Source organism: Chrysoperla carnea, chromosome X (assembly GCF_905475395.1).
Source record: "Chrysoperla carnea chromosome X, inChrCarn1.1, whole genome shotgun sequence".
Classification (NCBI taxonomy): domain Eukaryota; kingdom Metazoa; phylum Arthropoda; class Insecta; order Neuroptera; family Chrysopidae; genus Chrysoperla; species Chrysoperla carnea.
Window position 1 is genome coordinate 31303999 of NC_058342.1, and position 18176 is coordinate 31322174.

The 18176-nt window shown below is 32.2% G+C and overlaps 2 protein-coding genes across 2 annotated transcripts; both read right to left on the reverse strand.

Annotated features, from left to right (window-relative positions):
- Positions 1 to 5568: 5568 nt before the first annotated feature.
- LOC123303105 (arfaptin-2) lies at positions 5569 to 9801 on the reverse strand. Its single transcript, XM_044886204.1, has 4 exons — positions 9350 to 9801; positions 8201 to 8310; positions 7147 to 7518; positions 5569 to 6092 (listed from the first exon to the last, which is right to left on the reverse strand). The coding sequence occupies exons 1-4, from the start codon at positions 9705 to 9707 to the stop codon at positions 5937 to 5939; spliced, it is 996 nt and encodes a 331-aa protein (XP_044742139.1). The 5' UTR covers positions 9708 to 9801; the 3' UTR covers positions 5569 to 5936.
- A 1891-nt stretch (positions 9802 to 11692) lies between these two features.
- Positions 11693 to 17911, reverse strand: LOC123303104 (exosome RNA helicase MTR4). The gene is made up of 8 exons (XM_044886203.1): positions 17700 to 17911; positions 17394 to 17633; positions 15732 to 16705; positions 15084 to 15376; positions 14691 to 14967; positions 13911 to 14083; positions 12859 to 13316; positions 11693 to 12639 (listed from the first exon to the last, which is right to left on the reverse strand). Exons 1-8 carry the CDS (start codon positions 17849 to 17851, stop codon positions 11919 to 11921), a joined length of 3288 nt encoding a protein of 1095 aa, XP_044742138.1. The 5' UTR covers positions 17852 to 17911; the 3' UTR covers positions 11693 to 11918.
- Positions 17912 to 18176: the final 265 nt, after the last annotated feature.

Consider the following 18176-nt stretch of genomic DNA (forward strand, 5'->3'; position numbering starts at 1 on the left):
ATCAAATAATCTTTTTATTAATCGAAATATATTCGAAGAAATAAATCATGTCACTTACCAATAACGGCATTAATATAATTTATAGTTAATATTTTCTCACTTTCATTACTTAGTTTTTCATGACACTTAAGAATTAAATACATAATTTTAAAAGAAAAATATGTTCTAACAATCACACAAGTTAAAAGAACGCCATTAAAGTAGGAAGTGATTTGACTTTAGTAGTTTGATCAAACAAAGAGAGGAACATACGTATGGTATAATATCATATATTTCTTTCTTTGTTTAAATTAGTCAATAAAAGGATTAAACTACGAACGGATATTATAAATATTTAAGAGCGGAAATTTAAATTTAAAAAAAAAAACACGAAATTAGGAAAAGATTTAAGTGAATTTAGTTTATTTTCTAATAAAGAAATATTTTCGATGTAATTTTTTGGCTATGACTATTTTTTATTGGTAAATTTCTACAAATTTTCATATTTATTTAATAGAATTTACTAAAGGATGTATTACCCATTTTGATCAAGTGTCGATTTTGATTTCATTTCGAGTGGAGATTTGTTTTATTTAAAAAAATCAACAGAATGGTAGTTTTGAGACTAAAATTTCGTTTGGATAATTGAGATGATGACTCAATTTTTTATCACTTCTGGTTATAGAGGGTAGGTTAGGTTAGAGTGGCTGTCCTGGGGTGGGACACACATACCATAGACCATAGGATTCGTTGTGATACCCTTAAATGATTGGCCCATCCCCGGCCACGACTCCATAAACCATTTGGAGCTGTTTAAGAACAGCAGGAAGGCTTTGACGTCAACTGACTTTAGGTCATAGAGGGTCGGAAGACACTTTAAAAAGACGTCATTGTTCAGTATCGTCATAGAGATTACACATAAAACTTAAAACGTTTTGCAAGAAAGAGACGGATAAAAATCTTTGAATGCTAATAACTTGTTCGTTTTTTAATCAATTTTAATTTCATTTTCAAATTTTGGTATGGTATCAAATCAACTTTCGCATTTTTATGGGTAGGTCTAAAAAAAAACCAGAAAATTTTTAAGACTATTTTATTTTTTATTTATTATCAAAGCACTACAATTTTTTTTTTTAACTTTAACGTCAGAAATTTTTTAATAACATTTCAAAATGTTTTCCTTGCTGAAACTTATTTTGTTTCAAAAAAAAAAAAAAAAAAATCGAATATAAAATGTTTTTTGTTTTTGTAAAACTTAAAATGTCTTTTCAAAACCTAACAACTTTTGTGAGAAAAACAAAATTGTTTGTATTCATCAGTGCCGAATTAAAATTCACAGTTTCATTCTAAGATAAATATTTTCAGAAGTTCAAAATTAGAATCTTGTTAAGATCTTTTGAGTAAAGTAATTCGAGAAATATTCACCTTACAACACCTTTCTGTCTTTTTCAGAACTCCTTCCATTTTTAAATTTCAAGAAGTATCCGAGTTTAATCGAGGGAAATGTTTAGGACATTTATTTGGAGCCCCATCCATGACAGAAAGATTAATTCGACACTAATATCTGAAACGATATATTCGCCCCTTTTATTTTCTAATTATCTTATGCACAATTAATTTTAAGTACATAATGACTACATTAATTTCTTTTTTAAATCAAAAAGCATTTTCCTACAACAGCAAGAAAATTCTGTAGAAAAATATTTCCGTGAAAATACAAACAATATTTTAAAGTCATCGGATTTGCTTCGTATTTAATCGTAGCGACTAGCTGCTACCTTCATCAAAATCGTTCGAAAACTAACCAAACAATTTTACAAGAAAGTTAAACTCGAATTGTAAAAAATATTCCATTAAAATGGACGCAATTGGAGCAATATTTTTTATATTTTAACGTTCAATCAAATAAATTTTTGTCTTCTATAGAAGAACGGCCAATTTTATTCGATTTTAATGATTTTTTTTCGCTTAAGATCGAACACGATGAAAATCGATGAATTTTTTCTAAACGTAAAATAGAAAACAAAACTTTCTTTTACATACATTTATATTTAATATAAAATTTAGTGCGCATGATTCGAAGAAAACAATTATTTATCAGGAAGATAATATAGTCCATACGGTATCGAATCGGAAATAATCATTTTTAAATTCGAATTCATCGACAGGAAGGATTTTGAAAAAATTATTGTTTAGCTCTTGGACTAACGAATGCGCCATCTTTAATGTCAATATGTAAACATTGTATAGATTTGTTCGTTTGGTGGACGCCTTGGAATGTTGACAACCCCCCACCCCTCGCCCGTGCTCCATAAAATTAAGACACTAAACGACGAATAGTTGTTGTCAAACCATTTTCAATTTCAAACATGTCTAACAAACTAAATCGGTTGACAAATGTGAAAGTTATTCAATGTTTACCGGATAAAAGATGGCGCAGCCTGTATATAAATTATTTTTTATTGCGTTTACCGGATGGACTAAATAGTATGTTACAAAAGCTTTGAAAATATTTGCTAAAATTATACTAAATTAAGAATTAACAGTAAATTTCTTGCACGCATCCTCAAATTTATCTAAATATTTTTAAGTTCAAAATTTATAACTTGAATCAAGATCGATTTAGACAGAGCAATCTTTGCCGTAGATAGAAAAAGTGCTCTACTTAAATTGGTCGAATAATGACTCGTCTAAATATTGCACAATCCCGAACTTGATTTCGCTTAAAATGAGAATCAAGCAAATACAAATCTTGAACCATTTCTTAAATAATGATAATCGAAAATTAACTTTCGAAACAGAAAAATTCGAAAAGTTAAAAAAGAAAACACTTAAAAATATCTTAAAATCGCGAGCTTTTGTGTGGGGGTAAATATAAGTAATTTATCTTCCTTTAATTTTTCCTCTTGCATATTAAAATGAGAAAAAACGGTGCTTAATTCGAGAATTATTTAAGATTTTTGGTACATTATAAATGACACCGTTTTGGTAAATATTCTAGAAAAACGGTCCTATACACAAGTCTGGAAACTTCATCAAAAATTAATCGCTTATTGAAATCAATTTTTCAGGAGTCTGAAAGTATATGCTAATTTTACTCTTCTTATCAAGAATCTTGCATTCAATAATTCTAAAATTAAAATAGATAAATTCATATACAGGGTGTTTTATCGAGATATATCAATACGACTCACTATTTTTACGAGATAAGTTGAATAAAGAAGGAACTATCCAGAAGAACTATTTCGAAAGAAATATTCCGTCGATATCAGCTGCCATTAATATACTGAAATGACCCATTTTAATGAAAAATTTTTGTACAGTTTCCAAACTTCTATATAACTTCGTGTTATTTAAATAAAAATTAATTTTTTGATAAAAAATTCTTACAATTTAATTAAAAAATTTATTAATAAATACTCATTAATTAATACTGGGATTAATATATTAAATATTTGTTTAAAGCAAAAATATATGTCGCTAGTTTCAAAAACAAAATCATATTCTCTTAAAGCTCATATGAAACGATTTGCTCGTGAGCACAAAATTTTCATTTTGACAGAATTTTCATTATAGCCAAGTCATGTATTATCTTTGGGTTGTTTAAATTCGAATCGATATCGAACATTAAGAAATACAAAATTGTTTTATCGAGACATAATTAGTACATAAAAAAAATTTGTTTATTAAAATTAACACAGTTTAAAAAAATTATAAATTTTTGCACGATTTAGGTTTTTTTTAAAAATTAAGACTAGAAAATAAGTAACTTTTGAAGTATTCCAAAACATTCCCAAATGATATTAAGTTTTTTTTTTATGATTGATAATTCAAAGATACTTTCATTAATATTTTTGGCTAGGATTGTTTCGGATATTTAATTGGATTTTAACGTTAAGATATCAGCGCCACGAGTATCAAAATGTAAATCATTCCCGGAATGATAAAAATTTTTTGGCAATTCCATAACAAAAAAGGATAAATATTCAAAGTAGATGATTCTTCACAGAAATTTGCGAAATTTTGGTAAAATTTTGTGTTAAAAAATGTTTTGGTAAAATTATGTTCTTTAATACTTTGGTTGAGTATATTTTCGGGGCAAGATATCACTTCTTCCACTAGCCTTATCCGGAGAAGAAATACTTTCCTGACTACAAATTAGTAAATTCTCCAGATAATCCGATACAATCCTAATATATTTGAGTAGTTTTAAAATATTTTTAAACTAATATGTAGTCAAAACCAGTAATAAGGACATTGAGTCTTGGATTTCTTATCTACAGCACAAAAATTCAATTCTAATTCAAGTTGTTCACTTTCAATTCAATACGTAATCTGGAAGTGATTATCTAAATAAAGTAGTACCAAGGGCACTAATGATACAATTTCGGTAGTAAAATTACGCTTAGAAAAATCCAGATCAAAAAAATTCTGTGGCCAGATTGAAGAATTGAATTGAAGGGTATTCTATGAGTCATTTTTTTTGTTTTTCTTTTTTCAACTTGATTTTTTTACGACGGAATTTTTATATTTCTTTGGAGGACGGTTAGCACAACAAAATTAAAAAAAAAAATCATGGTAATAAAGATAAAATTCATATATCTTTGAAATTTTCCACAATTGTTTAATAAATTGTGACCTTTCAGGAGCCTTTTTTTTTAATTTGATTAAAAAGTAAAAAAATTGATTAAAACCCCCAACTACCTTTCAAAAAAAGGAGTTCGGTCCGGACTTGAGAGGTCGATTTTTTGATACGAAGTTATTACAACCTAATCAAAATCTTGGAAAATTTCAAAGATGCATGAATTTTTTCTCTATTACCATGATTTTTTATTTAATTTTGTTGTGCTAATAAAAGGTACAATCGGATAGAACGATCATCTTGTACGAACGTTAATCGCCTGTCGTTAAAACCGATTTTGATTATATTTTCGACGGAATGTATCTAAGTTTTAAAAATCAACATCAGAGCTAAAATATCTTACAATTACTTTTTATTTTGTATTCATTTTTGTTTTTGACTAATCAGTTAATACTCCTTTTGTGTTAAACTTTTTTGTTTGTTTTACTTTTTGGTTACAACATAATCCGCGATTATATAATATTTTATATATATATATATAGCAATTTTTTTTTTTGGTTTTTGTTTAATTATTTTTAAATAATTTTTGGTTCTAAATTAATTTTATTTTATAAATAATGTTTGTCTGAATGTCTTTAATGTTCGTCTAATATTTATTTAAAATAAAATTTCAACTTATTTAAGATCAGTTTACAATCAGCAACATCTTCGACCAGATTCACTAGGGTTCGGACCTGCACATACTTTTTTGGCAAAACAATTTATAACCCCCCGTAAATTGATAGTTTTTAAAATGGTGGATAGGATTTCATCTATGAATTTCCGAGTTTTGTTTTGAGTTCTCAATCAAATTCATTCTCCCTTTCGCATTTTGTGGTTTTGTTTTAAATTTGTGTTTTATGACAATTTGAATTTGTCAAAAACCAATTGAAATCAAAAACCAATTGAAAGTAAGTCCCAATAAAATCGGTGTTTGGTCTGTGAGACACCATAGTACTTCATGACGTCAAAGTACTCCAATCGTTTCTAAACAGCTTTAAATGTTACATGGAGTATAGCCCGGAGACGGATCGATGCCAAGAACATATTTTTTTATATAAAGACATATATACATGAAATCTTCTATGTCGAGCCATAAACGTCCATGCCTGAATTTACGGTGCATCTGACTTTCAGAATTTGCTGATTGAAAATGAGACCTTTTTTTTTGTATAGAACAACAATGATTTTAGGACAGTATGAGATGGGTAAGACAGAATTTTGATCCATTAAAGACATTCAGATTGAGAGAGAACTGATGTTATTTTGTTAAAATAAGATTTGTATGGAATGAATTTGGAAAGAATAAAAATAATAAAATACTTATAATAGAGTACTATTGCTGCTCAAGCCAAGAAGGGAATGTTGAATTAGGCGTTTTCATTTTTATATTAAATTGCTTTAATGTTGTCTCCAATGCTGTTTGGTTACCAGAAAAATATGCGGATACCGCATTATGGAACAATAACAGTTGTTTATGCATCACTTTGATCTGAAAACGAGAAACAATTGATTAATAATAATAATACATAAGCGGGGTACTGTAAATGAGTCCCTAGAATCTAGATCCAGGACTCATCTGTGCTCTCCTTGAGAACAACTTGTCACTCGAAGGCATATCCGGGTAAGAGATACCATTTTAAGCAGATGAACCTACACAGTTCCCAGCTTCTTCGACGGGATTTCTCCCAAGATTGATAGATCTCAAATTTTCGGACATTTGTTGTAACCATTTCTTGATTCGGTAAATTACGGTGCATTTTGCTGTAAGAATTACAAGCTTAAGTGAAAGGTGCGAACAAATTCGCTACTTTCCCTTTAACACCAGAGTAGCCCGGTATCTAGATCAGCCTGTGTTATTCAGTTCCAGGTGGTTCAAAACCTCGAAGCATTCAAGTTATCTTCGATTGGAATCTTGACGCCTCAAGTGCGGCTTGAATATCTAAGAAGGTGCTAATATATGACACTATAACCTTTTGTATTAAAGAACTGGGTACCTCTCAGCATAATGATGAATAGTTCTGATTAAAAAAACGTCGAATATTCGTCAAGAGGAATCGATTCCTTTATTTGATGTCCATAAACCCCCGTACCAGATACATCTCTGACCCTTGCCCAATCCGTATAAAGATATAACCTGCATTTTTCCCACTGTCTTATTGTCCTACTGTCTGCAGCTCCTAAGTAATTTCAGAATACAAGATGCTCCAAAAGTCTGTTACAGGGTGACACAACTTTCAAAATACCCAGTTTTTCGCTACAATTGTTCATAATATTACCTTATTCTTTCAGAAATGCTGAAAAGTTTATTAAGAAAGTAAAATTTTGAAAATATTCAATTGTTCATAATTTTTCCTCATTTTTCTAGAAATACTAAGATTAGCGTCACAAAAAAAATTAAAATTTTGCCAAAGTAAGCATAGATTTGAAAATTAAGATCCCCCTTATTTTCATAATAACTTCCGGTCAATAATTTTCGCAAATACCTCTTCATTTTGAAGTCTATCCTGTGAGATAAATGATAAAAATAAATTGAGTAAACTTACCCGATTCTCATCTAAAAATTTTAATTTAATTGAAACGTCTGTCCGTAATCGCTCATACTGTTCTTTATGTAAATTAAAATCGTGATGAGCATCTTCCAAACCAGAGGCGTTCGTCTGTTTCATCAATTCCAGATCGGTACGATATGCATCGTATTTAATTCGTGCTAACTCATATTGCCGTATTGTTTGTAAGGTATCTTCTATTGTTTTGTTACAAAGCGTGCTCACTGATGATATAAAAAAATTTAATGCGCCTAATAATGTTTCGCCATTCTTCGTCAAATTCCGTTGTGTCTCTGAATTATATAGAAATTCCTCTTGTAATTCTGGTGATTTTTGTGCCAATTCAGAGAATGCATCACCCAATGCTTGCTACAAAATAAAACATTAAATATTCAAGAATTTTTCTAAGCTTGTTAAGATAGTACAAGCGCCAAGGCAAGTTTAGACTTATGGTTGAAATTATTATACCATGTATATATTTAATATATATCAAGGTATATTAAGTTTAGTCCCAAGTTTGTAACGCTTGAAAATATTGATGCTATGAAAAAGTTTTTGTATAGGTGTTCATAGAATCACCTAATTAGTCCATTTCCGTATGTCTGTCTGTCTGTCGTCTGTCATCACGATTACTCAAAAACGAAAAGAGATATCAAGCTGAAATTTTTATAGCGGGCTGAGGACGTAAAAAGGTAGGTCGAGTTCGTAAATGAGCAGCAAATTTGATGAACAGAGACGACTATAGTTAGTTTATTAATGATTGAAGAGAGATATCTATATTATCAAATTTATTAGCATCACTTGCACACAATATATTATATATTTTTGTAGTTGCGTGGTATTGTCAAGCTAAAAATAACTCATTACTTGACTACAAAGCATGTATTTGGTTTATATGTATGTACCATACAATAAACCAAAACTTTTTTACAATACTGTAGGGAAACAAACACCTTAAATTTGAATGTTGGACAAATCAAACATCCAAAACTCACCAAATTGATGGGAGTATAAATAATGAAAAGGGACCAATGAATGTAAAAATGATTACCTGTGTTTGAACTAAATGATAAAAATGACTAGTTAATGCTCGCGAATGCTGCAAAATATTCATATATTTCTGTTGGGTATCCCTTAATTGCTCAATTTCTGTTTCCAATTCTACAAAAAATTAAATACATTTTTAGACAAATTAAATATCATTCGACAATTCTATGAAAAAAAAAAAAGGAACAACATAATTTTTCAAAATCTCGCTTAATTTTCGAGATATGTTTTTGCAGGAGACATCTCTGTTTTCTTTCTTTCACCAGGAACAGGGCCGTTTTAAACCGAAGGTGAAAGGTGTGCGTGGCATTTGGACACAAAACATTCATAATAGACGAAGAGGTGTGAGTTAAATTTGTATAAAAAGTTTTACCATTTACGAAGTCTTGGAAGTTGAAAAACATCGACACCTCATCTTATTTTTGCACCCCGACGCCGGGTATGGTTAAGACGGTCCTGATCAGGAGATATCTCTGTTTTCAGGTGAAGGAAAAACCTCGACGAGAATACTCCCGAACGGGGTGTAGGTTTACTTGAAAGTAGTTTTGCAATTCAATTATGTGCTGATTTAAACAAACTAAAATAAATTGTAGAAATGGGCGCCATGTCCACTTACGAAGTCTTGGAAAAAGAAAAACATCGACACTTCATCTAATTTTTGCACCCCGGCACCGGATATGGTTAAGACGGTCCTGACCAGGAGATATCTCTGTTTTCAGGTGAAGGAATAACCTCGACGAGAATACTCCCGAACGGGGTGTAGGTTTACATGAAAGTTGTTTTGCAATTAAATTAAATGCTTTGGGCTTTTACACCCAACTTTTTATGCTTGAAAATCTTTAAAATCCATTCTTGACTCCCTTTAAGGACGTCAACCATAAGAGCAGTTAAGTTTTTGATTTTTATATAGAATCCCGTAAAATACAATTTAAAATCGAAAAATGGTATACGCTAATAGAAAAAAATAGACCCTGAAAAATACACCGAAAATTTTACACCCGGAGACCTGGCGTTCACTATTACAGAAAATTTTGCGGTCTACTATTTCATAAATCCCGGGCAAACACATTAAATTACTATAAGAATTAATGTACCACAAAAGTCGTAAAATCCTTCAAATATATATATATATATATATATATTTTTTAGTTACCTGAATCAATTGTTCTAGAGGTACGTCCTAACTTCTCAAACATCAATTGTTTCGTACATTTATAAGTGGAAATCGACCAATTTTTAATAGTTTCAATACGTGATGAGCCCGCTTTCAGTACTGTTGTCGATGATTCACTACCACTTCGATTATTTAACGAATTCGATATTTTTGTGTTGGATAGTTCATTTAAACCACCGGAAAATGACATCGAATGATTAATTGGTGTTGCAATTGCACTAGAATTTGCATTATTCGTATCATTTGTATTTGTGTTCTTAAGCATTTCATGTATACTGTTACATTCACTGGTCGAACTTGATGTTCGAATTCCCGAATTTTGTGTTACAGATGACATTTTTTGTTTTTGGTATCAATTATAAATCATTTACACTAAACACCGATTATTTTTTTATAGAGAAATATTAACATTTTATTCACTTAGTTTTTTATTTGACATCACATTTCACGAAATGTCATTATTATAGTCATGGCGATTGTTTTGTAACGTTATCTAACGACAAAAATTATAACTAATTAAAATGTATAATTTTATTTTCGAAAATTTATGAAATTTTTTATTCAATCACTTTCAAGTTATTTTAGCTTTAATTTCTTGTACTCAATTCCATAAATGTTGACTTTTTTAAACAGCAAATCAAGCTCATGGTTCGGTTTTACTTGTTTACTTGATTTAACTCAACACCGGGTGACGTCATGCATGGACGCTAGACGTCGTATTTACCACGTATACACAAAATTTTTTTTAACGAATTTTCTGAATAAAAATCGTCGAAAATCATAATTTTTAATTTTTTGAATATACAGAGTGTCCGATTAAAATTAGAGGAGGAATACAAATTTTTTGATTTTCGAGGCTTACAAAATTATCCAAGGCCCTGATTCAGGTAGCCCTTGGTAGCAATATCTGTGGTTTAAGTAAAAATGGCTGGTGAAAATCTTTTGTTTTAATACATTGGTGGAAGCGATGGAAAATCAAGCAAGTTTAAAGTATTTTCACCCATGAAAATACTTTGAATCTAAAGTAATACTTTGTAATACTATACCCGCCCCCCGTATGTGGCGCCCTCTCGTACATATTTGTCTTTTCCCCTTTTTTCTTTTGAATTATCATTTTCCTCGAGGCCTCTTATCGAATGCTGAGCTCCTAGACAATTTCCTACCCCGCTTAATATTTAATCCACCACTGATGAAAAGATCAAAAGTCAAGGTGACGATCGAATTTTACTTATGAAATTCCCTGATTCCATGATTATAGCAATAATTCCCTCATTTTTTTAAAACTACTATAATTTGAAATTATTCTATTCGAAAAATACAAAGCCATAGAATACATCGAGACACTGAGACCTCCAGAACTCAATTCTACAGACTCACGAGTGCTTGTTTATCATTTTCCCCGACTGATACTAAAATTCCCTGACTTTTCTAGAATATCAAAATTCTCTGACATATCCAGATTTTCGAGCTCGATCGCCATTCTGAAAGCACTTAATCATGGAAATAATTTCTTTCTTAATAAAACTTAAGACTTTTTTTTACATCTAAAAAATATTTATTTGATGCAGAACTGTACAATTTTCTTAAATTATTAATACAAAAATTATATTTAAAAAAAGAAGGACTCTATACTCGCTCTTCTTCGATGCCATTTTGGTTTGAACGATCTTTAATACACATGTGTGGTACAATCATTGATACCATCCGGTATATATCGTATTTAAACATTTATTATTCAATAACTTTGTTAAATATTTAAAACATACATTATTTTTGAAATGAGACGGCACTTCCCCAATTTTTTATATAGGTGTTCTATCTATCTCGACATATCCTTGAAACTCGAAAAAAAAACTTTAAAATGTTAAAAGAATCGAACAAAAATTAGTGAGTACATAGATCTTACGCAGGCAATAAATTCAACCTGAACTTTCAAATTCAATGAAAAGCTTATTCTGATTCATGACTGGTAAGAGATAGAAGAACACTTTAAATCAGAAAGTTGTTTCTTATTAAAAGGGCAATGTTTTTTGTTTGAAACATTTTTTGGAAAACCGAATAGTTTAGACAGAAATAGAAGGAAAAAATCAATCTTTTTCATCTAATTTTTAGCAATAGAAAAAAAAAAAGTTAATAGAAAAACTTTTTATAAAAAACTAACAACTTTTACTATAAAATTTTTTTCGAAAAGTGCCTAGATTTCGTAGAAAATATATGAAAAAATATTTTTGGATTAAAATTTGCACTCAGTTTCTGCCAAAATTATACAGTTTTTGAAAAATTTTAACATTTTCTTTAATTAAAATTTTTCTTCTAATTTTTTCCAGTTATGAAGCAGAGTCAGTTTATTTATTTTTTGAGCCTATGTCAAGTAAAATAAAGCACCCTGTATAATTAATTATTAACATTTAAATAAAAATTGAATTCACAATGCGGCCATATTTTTTTGCTTCTCATTTTGGGATCAATTTGATCTAGTTCTCGGAAAATTATGATTAAGAAGTTATTCACAAGAAGCTAAAAAATCATTACCCATACAAAAAATGATTTATAAATATAAACTAGCGGCAAAAACAATATCACGTTTAATTAATCTAATAGCCTCCGAGAATTTCGCCTCTAATTCAACATTCCCTATACCTTTAGCCGCTTGACATAATTGACGTAATAATTCCTCTAAACGACGTATACACCTAATTATGGAGCCCTCAAAAATATCAGTCATTTTACAAATATCCAAAAATTGGCATCCATTACACCACGCAAACACCACATCCATTAATGATGGCTTAAATTTTTCCACATATTTATCTTCGTCGAGATCAATTGAACATTCACGTGATATCCGTGCGATTTTCCGTGCAATATGTTGCATGTTACGTAATGCTTCAGCTAATTCATCCGCACGAGTTGATTTTTCTTTACTCTTTTCATCGCATACAAAACAACTGAGTAAAGAGGCCGCTAACGCTGCTGATATGTTATCGAAGGTACCATTGAATATCATTTCGGTAAGCAGTAGCTCATCAGCACCGCTTAATTCGCATGCAACTCGCCCTTTCAGCTGAATTACATCGTTCTCGTCACAAAATCCTAGGCGTCGTAAAACCTTTTTACGATTTTTTAACTCTTCCATTTGTAATATTGAACTGGCACATGAGAGTTCTTCGCGAGCTACACGCATTGCTTTTCTGGTTTCTATTTTGTTTTGCATGATTGTATACATTTCTTTGATGTTAGGTTCCTTGGATATTGGTAAAAAGTCTAATCTGTAAAATACAAAAAAAATTTGTGAGAATCTCCATCATTAAGGTCATATTAGAAGATTATACACAGGCACGCTGAACGCCTGGGCCTGACAGTGTATCATGACTACAGCAGGAGCTGCCACAGTGAGTAGAAGGTGGACTCACTCTTGCGACGAGGAGGTGGACTCACTTAAGCCAACCTTTCTTTGCCGATCCCTTAAAAAAGGCTAAGATTCTTACCTTTCTTGAAATTTATTAAGTTCATCATTTAATTTTAAAAATTTTAAATCCATAATTTTCATATCTTGAATTGGATCTAACAAGGGTATGCCATCTTTAAATCGTTGTTTAACTTGTTCCAATAATTTAATAACACCAAGTCTAGCGTCCAATGGCCGTAAATCGTCTGGTATATGTACACGTACTGATGATATTTCTAATAAATTTTTCGCTGGTACTGGTAACACTTCCATGATGCCAGTTTTCCCCGGTGGACACGGTAAATGTACATATTTACCGTCAATTATTTTATCAGACTCTTCTAAATGCAATAATATATCAACTGTTAGATTTATGTTTTGTGTTTTATCAGACTTCTGTCGTTTATCTTGGCCGGGTGGTCCACGCCTTGCCGGTTCTGTTGTTTTATTGAAATTTACAACAATACCCCAATCAAATTCATGACCATCATGTTTTGCCTGCAACATATCAATTAAGACCATGTAAAAAAGGTATTCCAAGTGTTACCAAGAAATATTGAGCTACATGGTAGCTGTGTGCTTTTTGTGTGGCACCTGGCCTCAAGAGAATCCAATAGCTTCATCTTCTTAAAATAACATCTCTTACCCGAGCACGTCACGCCATCGGGTGACACGTTTTTTTCAAATAGGGCACAGAAAACCCCTTGGACTAGGTGCTAGGGATTTATTTACGGTACCTCTCTTATGTATTTTTATTATTAATAATAATTTTAAAGGTCGTCGGTTTGGTTCAGCAGATTTTATGCTGAAATCGAAACTAAATTTTAAAGTATCATTTTTGGGTAAATCAAACCAAAAATCGCAAATTTTGTGGATACAAAATATATACATTCTGAAATATCGAGTCTTCAGAATCGAATTCTAATATTTTTTCATGATTTTCTTTAACCCTTACTAAAAGTCTCTAAGCTATATAACTTCTCCAGGATTTTTCGAGGTACAAATTTCTGGCTTATGTGGACATTAAAAGCGCTGAAAAGTTGAACGTAAAGTTCCCATTTTGTGATTAAAACATAAATATAAATCACTTACCTTAATCATACGACCGCTTTTCAAAAATGGAAGAAGATTCATTGGACTAAATATAAATTTTCGACATTTGGTTTTTATTTTGTCAATACTTTTCCGTAATTCATGATAGACTTTCATTTCTTCATATCGAGGAACTTTTATTGAGTCACATTTCTTCTTAATTGCTTCATATTCTACGCACCCAAAAAAAATCTATGTTAGCCAAAATTTTAAATCAAATATAGTTCAAAAATTTTAAGACATCTTCATCTTTAACACAAGTTAGGTTTAGTTAGAGTGGCTAAAGATCCGTTGTGATACCGGAAAAGAGTAGGCTCATGGCTCATTTGGAGCTGTTTGAACAAGAACAGCAAGAGTGCAGTGCTTTGACGTCAGAGACCTTCAAATATGAGTTGTCAAAAAAAAATTGACTCAAGTGGATCTATGTCCTCATGGCAAGAGCTGGACTGTTACAGAGAAGATGAGATATCGTTTCCTCCTCCTCCTCACTGTGACAGCTCTTGCAATAATTGCGATGCACATGTGCCTGCCGCTTAGTCCGTGCTCTGTAATAACAACAACGATTTTTCTTATCGAAGGTCCTTTGAAGCTGAAGGTTTTCGGAATGTCTGCGATTGTACTTAAACCATATCTGTCCTGCACAGATATGAAAAGTGCGTTCCTCCCTCCAATTTAAGATTGGACTTTTTTAACAACAGCTGTGTGTCATTTTTAGCAAGCTCGTCGGCTTCACAGTTCCCTGTAATCTAGATTAAGGCAAATTTTGGGAGATTTACTTACTATCGAAAAGATCTGGCATATTGGATTGATTTTGAAATTGGAAAAATGATCGTTCCATCATATATTCAGGATTAATTTCCTCAACACGTAATAAATTTAAAACCATGTTATAAGTTAACTGAAATGCTGAGTTAATTGGATCCGGTTGACCTTTCACAATATTTTTTCCAACTGTCGGTGTAACTTGCTCGTCAATCATTAAAATAATGATACCTTTGTCGTCAAGACCTCGACGTCCAGCACGTCCTGACATTTGAATATACTCTCCTGAAGATAACTGAAAGTAAAAAAAAATGTAATGTGAACACACGTTTCAAGAAAATGGCTCAGTTCGACGCCCCTAAAGGCACCAACCCCTAAAAAGCATCGACGTTGTAACTCAATTGAACTTACCCAACGATATGCTTTCCCATCAAATTTACGCATACCCGTAAAAACAACCGTTCGAGCTGGCATATTAAGTCCCATTGCAAATGTTTCCGTAGCGAATAAAGCTTTTATTAAGCCTTCACTGAACATTATTTCAATTGTTTCTTTTAAAATTGGAAGTAAACCTCCATGATGTATACCAATTCCACGTCGTAAAAATGGTAAAACATTCTCAACTTGTGGTATTTTTTTATCTTCTGGTTTCAGTACTTCAATTGCATTCGCAAATACTTCGTCAACTAATTTCTTTTCTTCAGCTAAAATTCAACAAATATTTATATTTATTAATTAAACTTCTGATTCATTAAATTATTGATTTTGCTTTGCGAATGACAGGCTCGGGTGAAAGGGGCGTTTGAGACGACTCTTCTCCAGCTAAAGAGTCCACCGATTCGTTCCCTTTAACGACAGAGTAGCCTGTCACCCAAATCAACCTGGCTGTATTATTCAGTGCCAGGCGGTTCAGTTCCTCTAAGCATTCATCGATTATTCTCGATTGGAATCTTGAAGCTTTAAAAACCCGAAGAGTGGCCTGACTATCTGAGAAGATACTCATATGTGTCCCCACTTAGCTTAGAATTACTTTGGCTGAAATCTGGTTAAAATACTAACTTGTGTTGAAATCCAATTTGGCAAGTTGCATTGCATACAGCTCACAATCTTTTTTACTAAAACTAAACACAATAACTGGCTGAAAATTTCGTTCCATAATCATTTTAACGACTTGATACACATTGCTATTCGCATTCTTCATTCCACCTTTACGCCCACGTTGCGAATCACCTTTAGCATTATCCCCAGCATTCTGTAACACAGCCATAGCCGCATTAAAATTATCATCACGAAATCTTCCCTTTTCATCAACAACCAAATGAATACCATCCCCACCAGCAGGAAATATGAAATGTTGCAACGGAGTCGGTCGATAATCCGTGTAGACTACATGACAGGGTTGTTCATGTAACGAACACACCCATTCACAGAATTGTCTAGCGTTTGGAATCGTAGCGGATAAAAAAACAAAATGCACGTTGCGTGGTAACAAAATAATTGTTTCTTCCCAAACAACGCCACGTTCTTTATCACGCATATAATGAATTTCATCGAATATGACCCATGCAACTTCACGTGTTATTTCCGATCCACGATATAACATGTTACGTAAAATTTCCGTTGTCATAATCAAACATGATGCATTTTGATTAATTGTTACATCCCCGGTGATTAAACCGACATCTTGGAATTCTTCATTGAATTCACGGTATTTTTGGTTACTTAACGCTTTTATTGGTGTGGTATATATGACACGCTGTTTATCACGTAATGCACTAGCGACAGCGTATTCGGCTACAACTGTTTTACCAGCACTGGTGTGCGCTGACACTAAAACTGATTGATTGTTGTCGATACACAGAATTGCCTCGTTTTGGAAAGGATCTAACACAAATGGATATGTTTTTGCTTTGGGAAATGTTGGGGTCACTAAAGGTACATAGGGGTGAGAAGGTGGATTTGCTACTTCATGCGTACACGATTCAACTGATTCAACTACTGTGATTGTCACACGATTGTTCATCGCTTCCATTCTGCAAACAAACAAAAATCATTATTATTTTTGAGAAATTTTAACTATCGATTCCTATAAAATTTAGTACTCCCATCAAAGTAGGTGAAATTTACTGAAATTTTGGGTAAAGTAATTTAATGGGAGTTAGATTAGAGTGCCTGTCCTGGAGTGGGACACACTTAGACCATAGGGTCCGTTGTGATACCGTAAATGGATTGGCCCATCCCCGGCCACTACTCCATGAACCATTTGGAGCTGTTTAAGAACAGCAGGAGGGCTTTGATGTCGACTGAATTTAGGTCGGAGAGGTCGTCAAAGAGAGGCTGGCTCAATTATGTCCATTTCCTCATGACAAGAGCTGGGCAGTGACAGAGAAGATGAGACATTGTCTCCTCCTCGTCACCACTGTGACAGCTCCTGCAGTAGTCGTGATACACTGCCAGACCTAAGCGTTCAGCATGCTTGCCGCCCAGCCAGTGTCCTGTGATAGCCACAACAACTTTGCGAACAGAAGCCCTTGGAAGTGATATGAGAACTTCGGAACGCCTGCTGTTCCATACACTGATTGTACTCAGACCATATCTGTCTTCTTAATGGTATTTTGACAAATTTTGACTATCTAACCTTTTAAATTTAGTTACGAGTAATTCACATTTAAGTATCGTAATTTTCTTGTTATTAATAATAAAATTTTAATAATTACTTACGTAATTTCTTTAATAACATCTTTATGAGTAAAATTTCCAATTTCATCATCAGATTCTTCATCAATTTTCGGTTCATTATCCAATGATAACTTTTCTAAAGCGTCATTTGGTTCATCATTATCCGGTTCAGAGGAATGTTTACGTTTCTTGCCGCGATCACGATCATGATGTTTATGATGTTTATGGTGCCGATGACGATGTGTATCATCACCGTTGTCATTTGTAGATAGTTTTGCAACCCTAAAACAGTTTTAAATAAAACGAACATCCAAGATAAATCAAAAATTTTTAGGGCAGTATATTTACTTTGGTGGTGGTTCTACGACATCTTCTGGAGCGGTTCTTGATTCAGATGCCTGTATTTCTTCATCATCGTCATCGTCATTAATTTCACCTTCCTCGGATTCTTCTTCAGCATCAAAACAATCAAATTTTGATGTACTTGGTTGATCCGACATCCTGAACACAATCAAATTTCTAACCTAACATTAAACATGCATAACATGTGTATTTTTCAAATTTCTTTTTTTTTCAAACTGGTTATGGGTTGCGTTCACAATTCAAAATATCATTGAATTGAAGTAAGTTTCTTTAAAGTTGAAGAATCCATACTATTGGAAACAAAATGGCGACTAAAAAGTAGTGAATCTTGATTTACTCATTTTAGAAGGTATAGAAATGGCTTTTGGTTGACCAATTGTAATAAAAATGGGATTTTACTTCCGTTTATCATACTTCTTTGTCCATACTTTAAGTGCGTAAAGAACAGCAATTGGCAGGTGC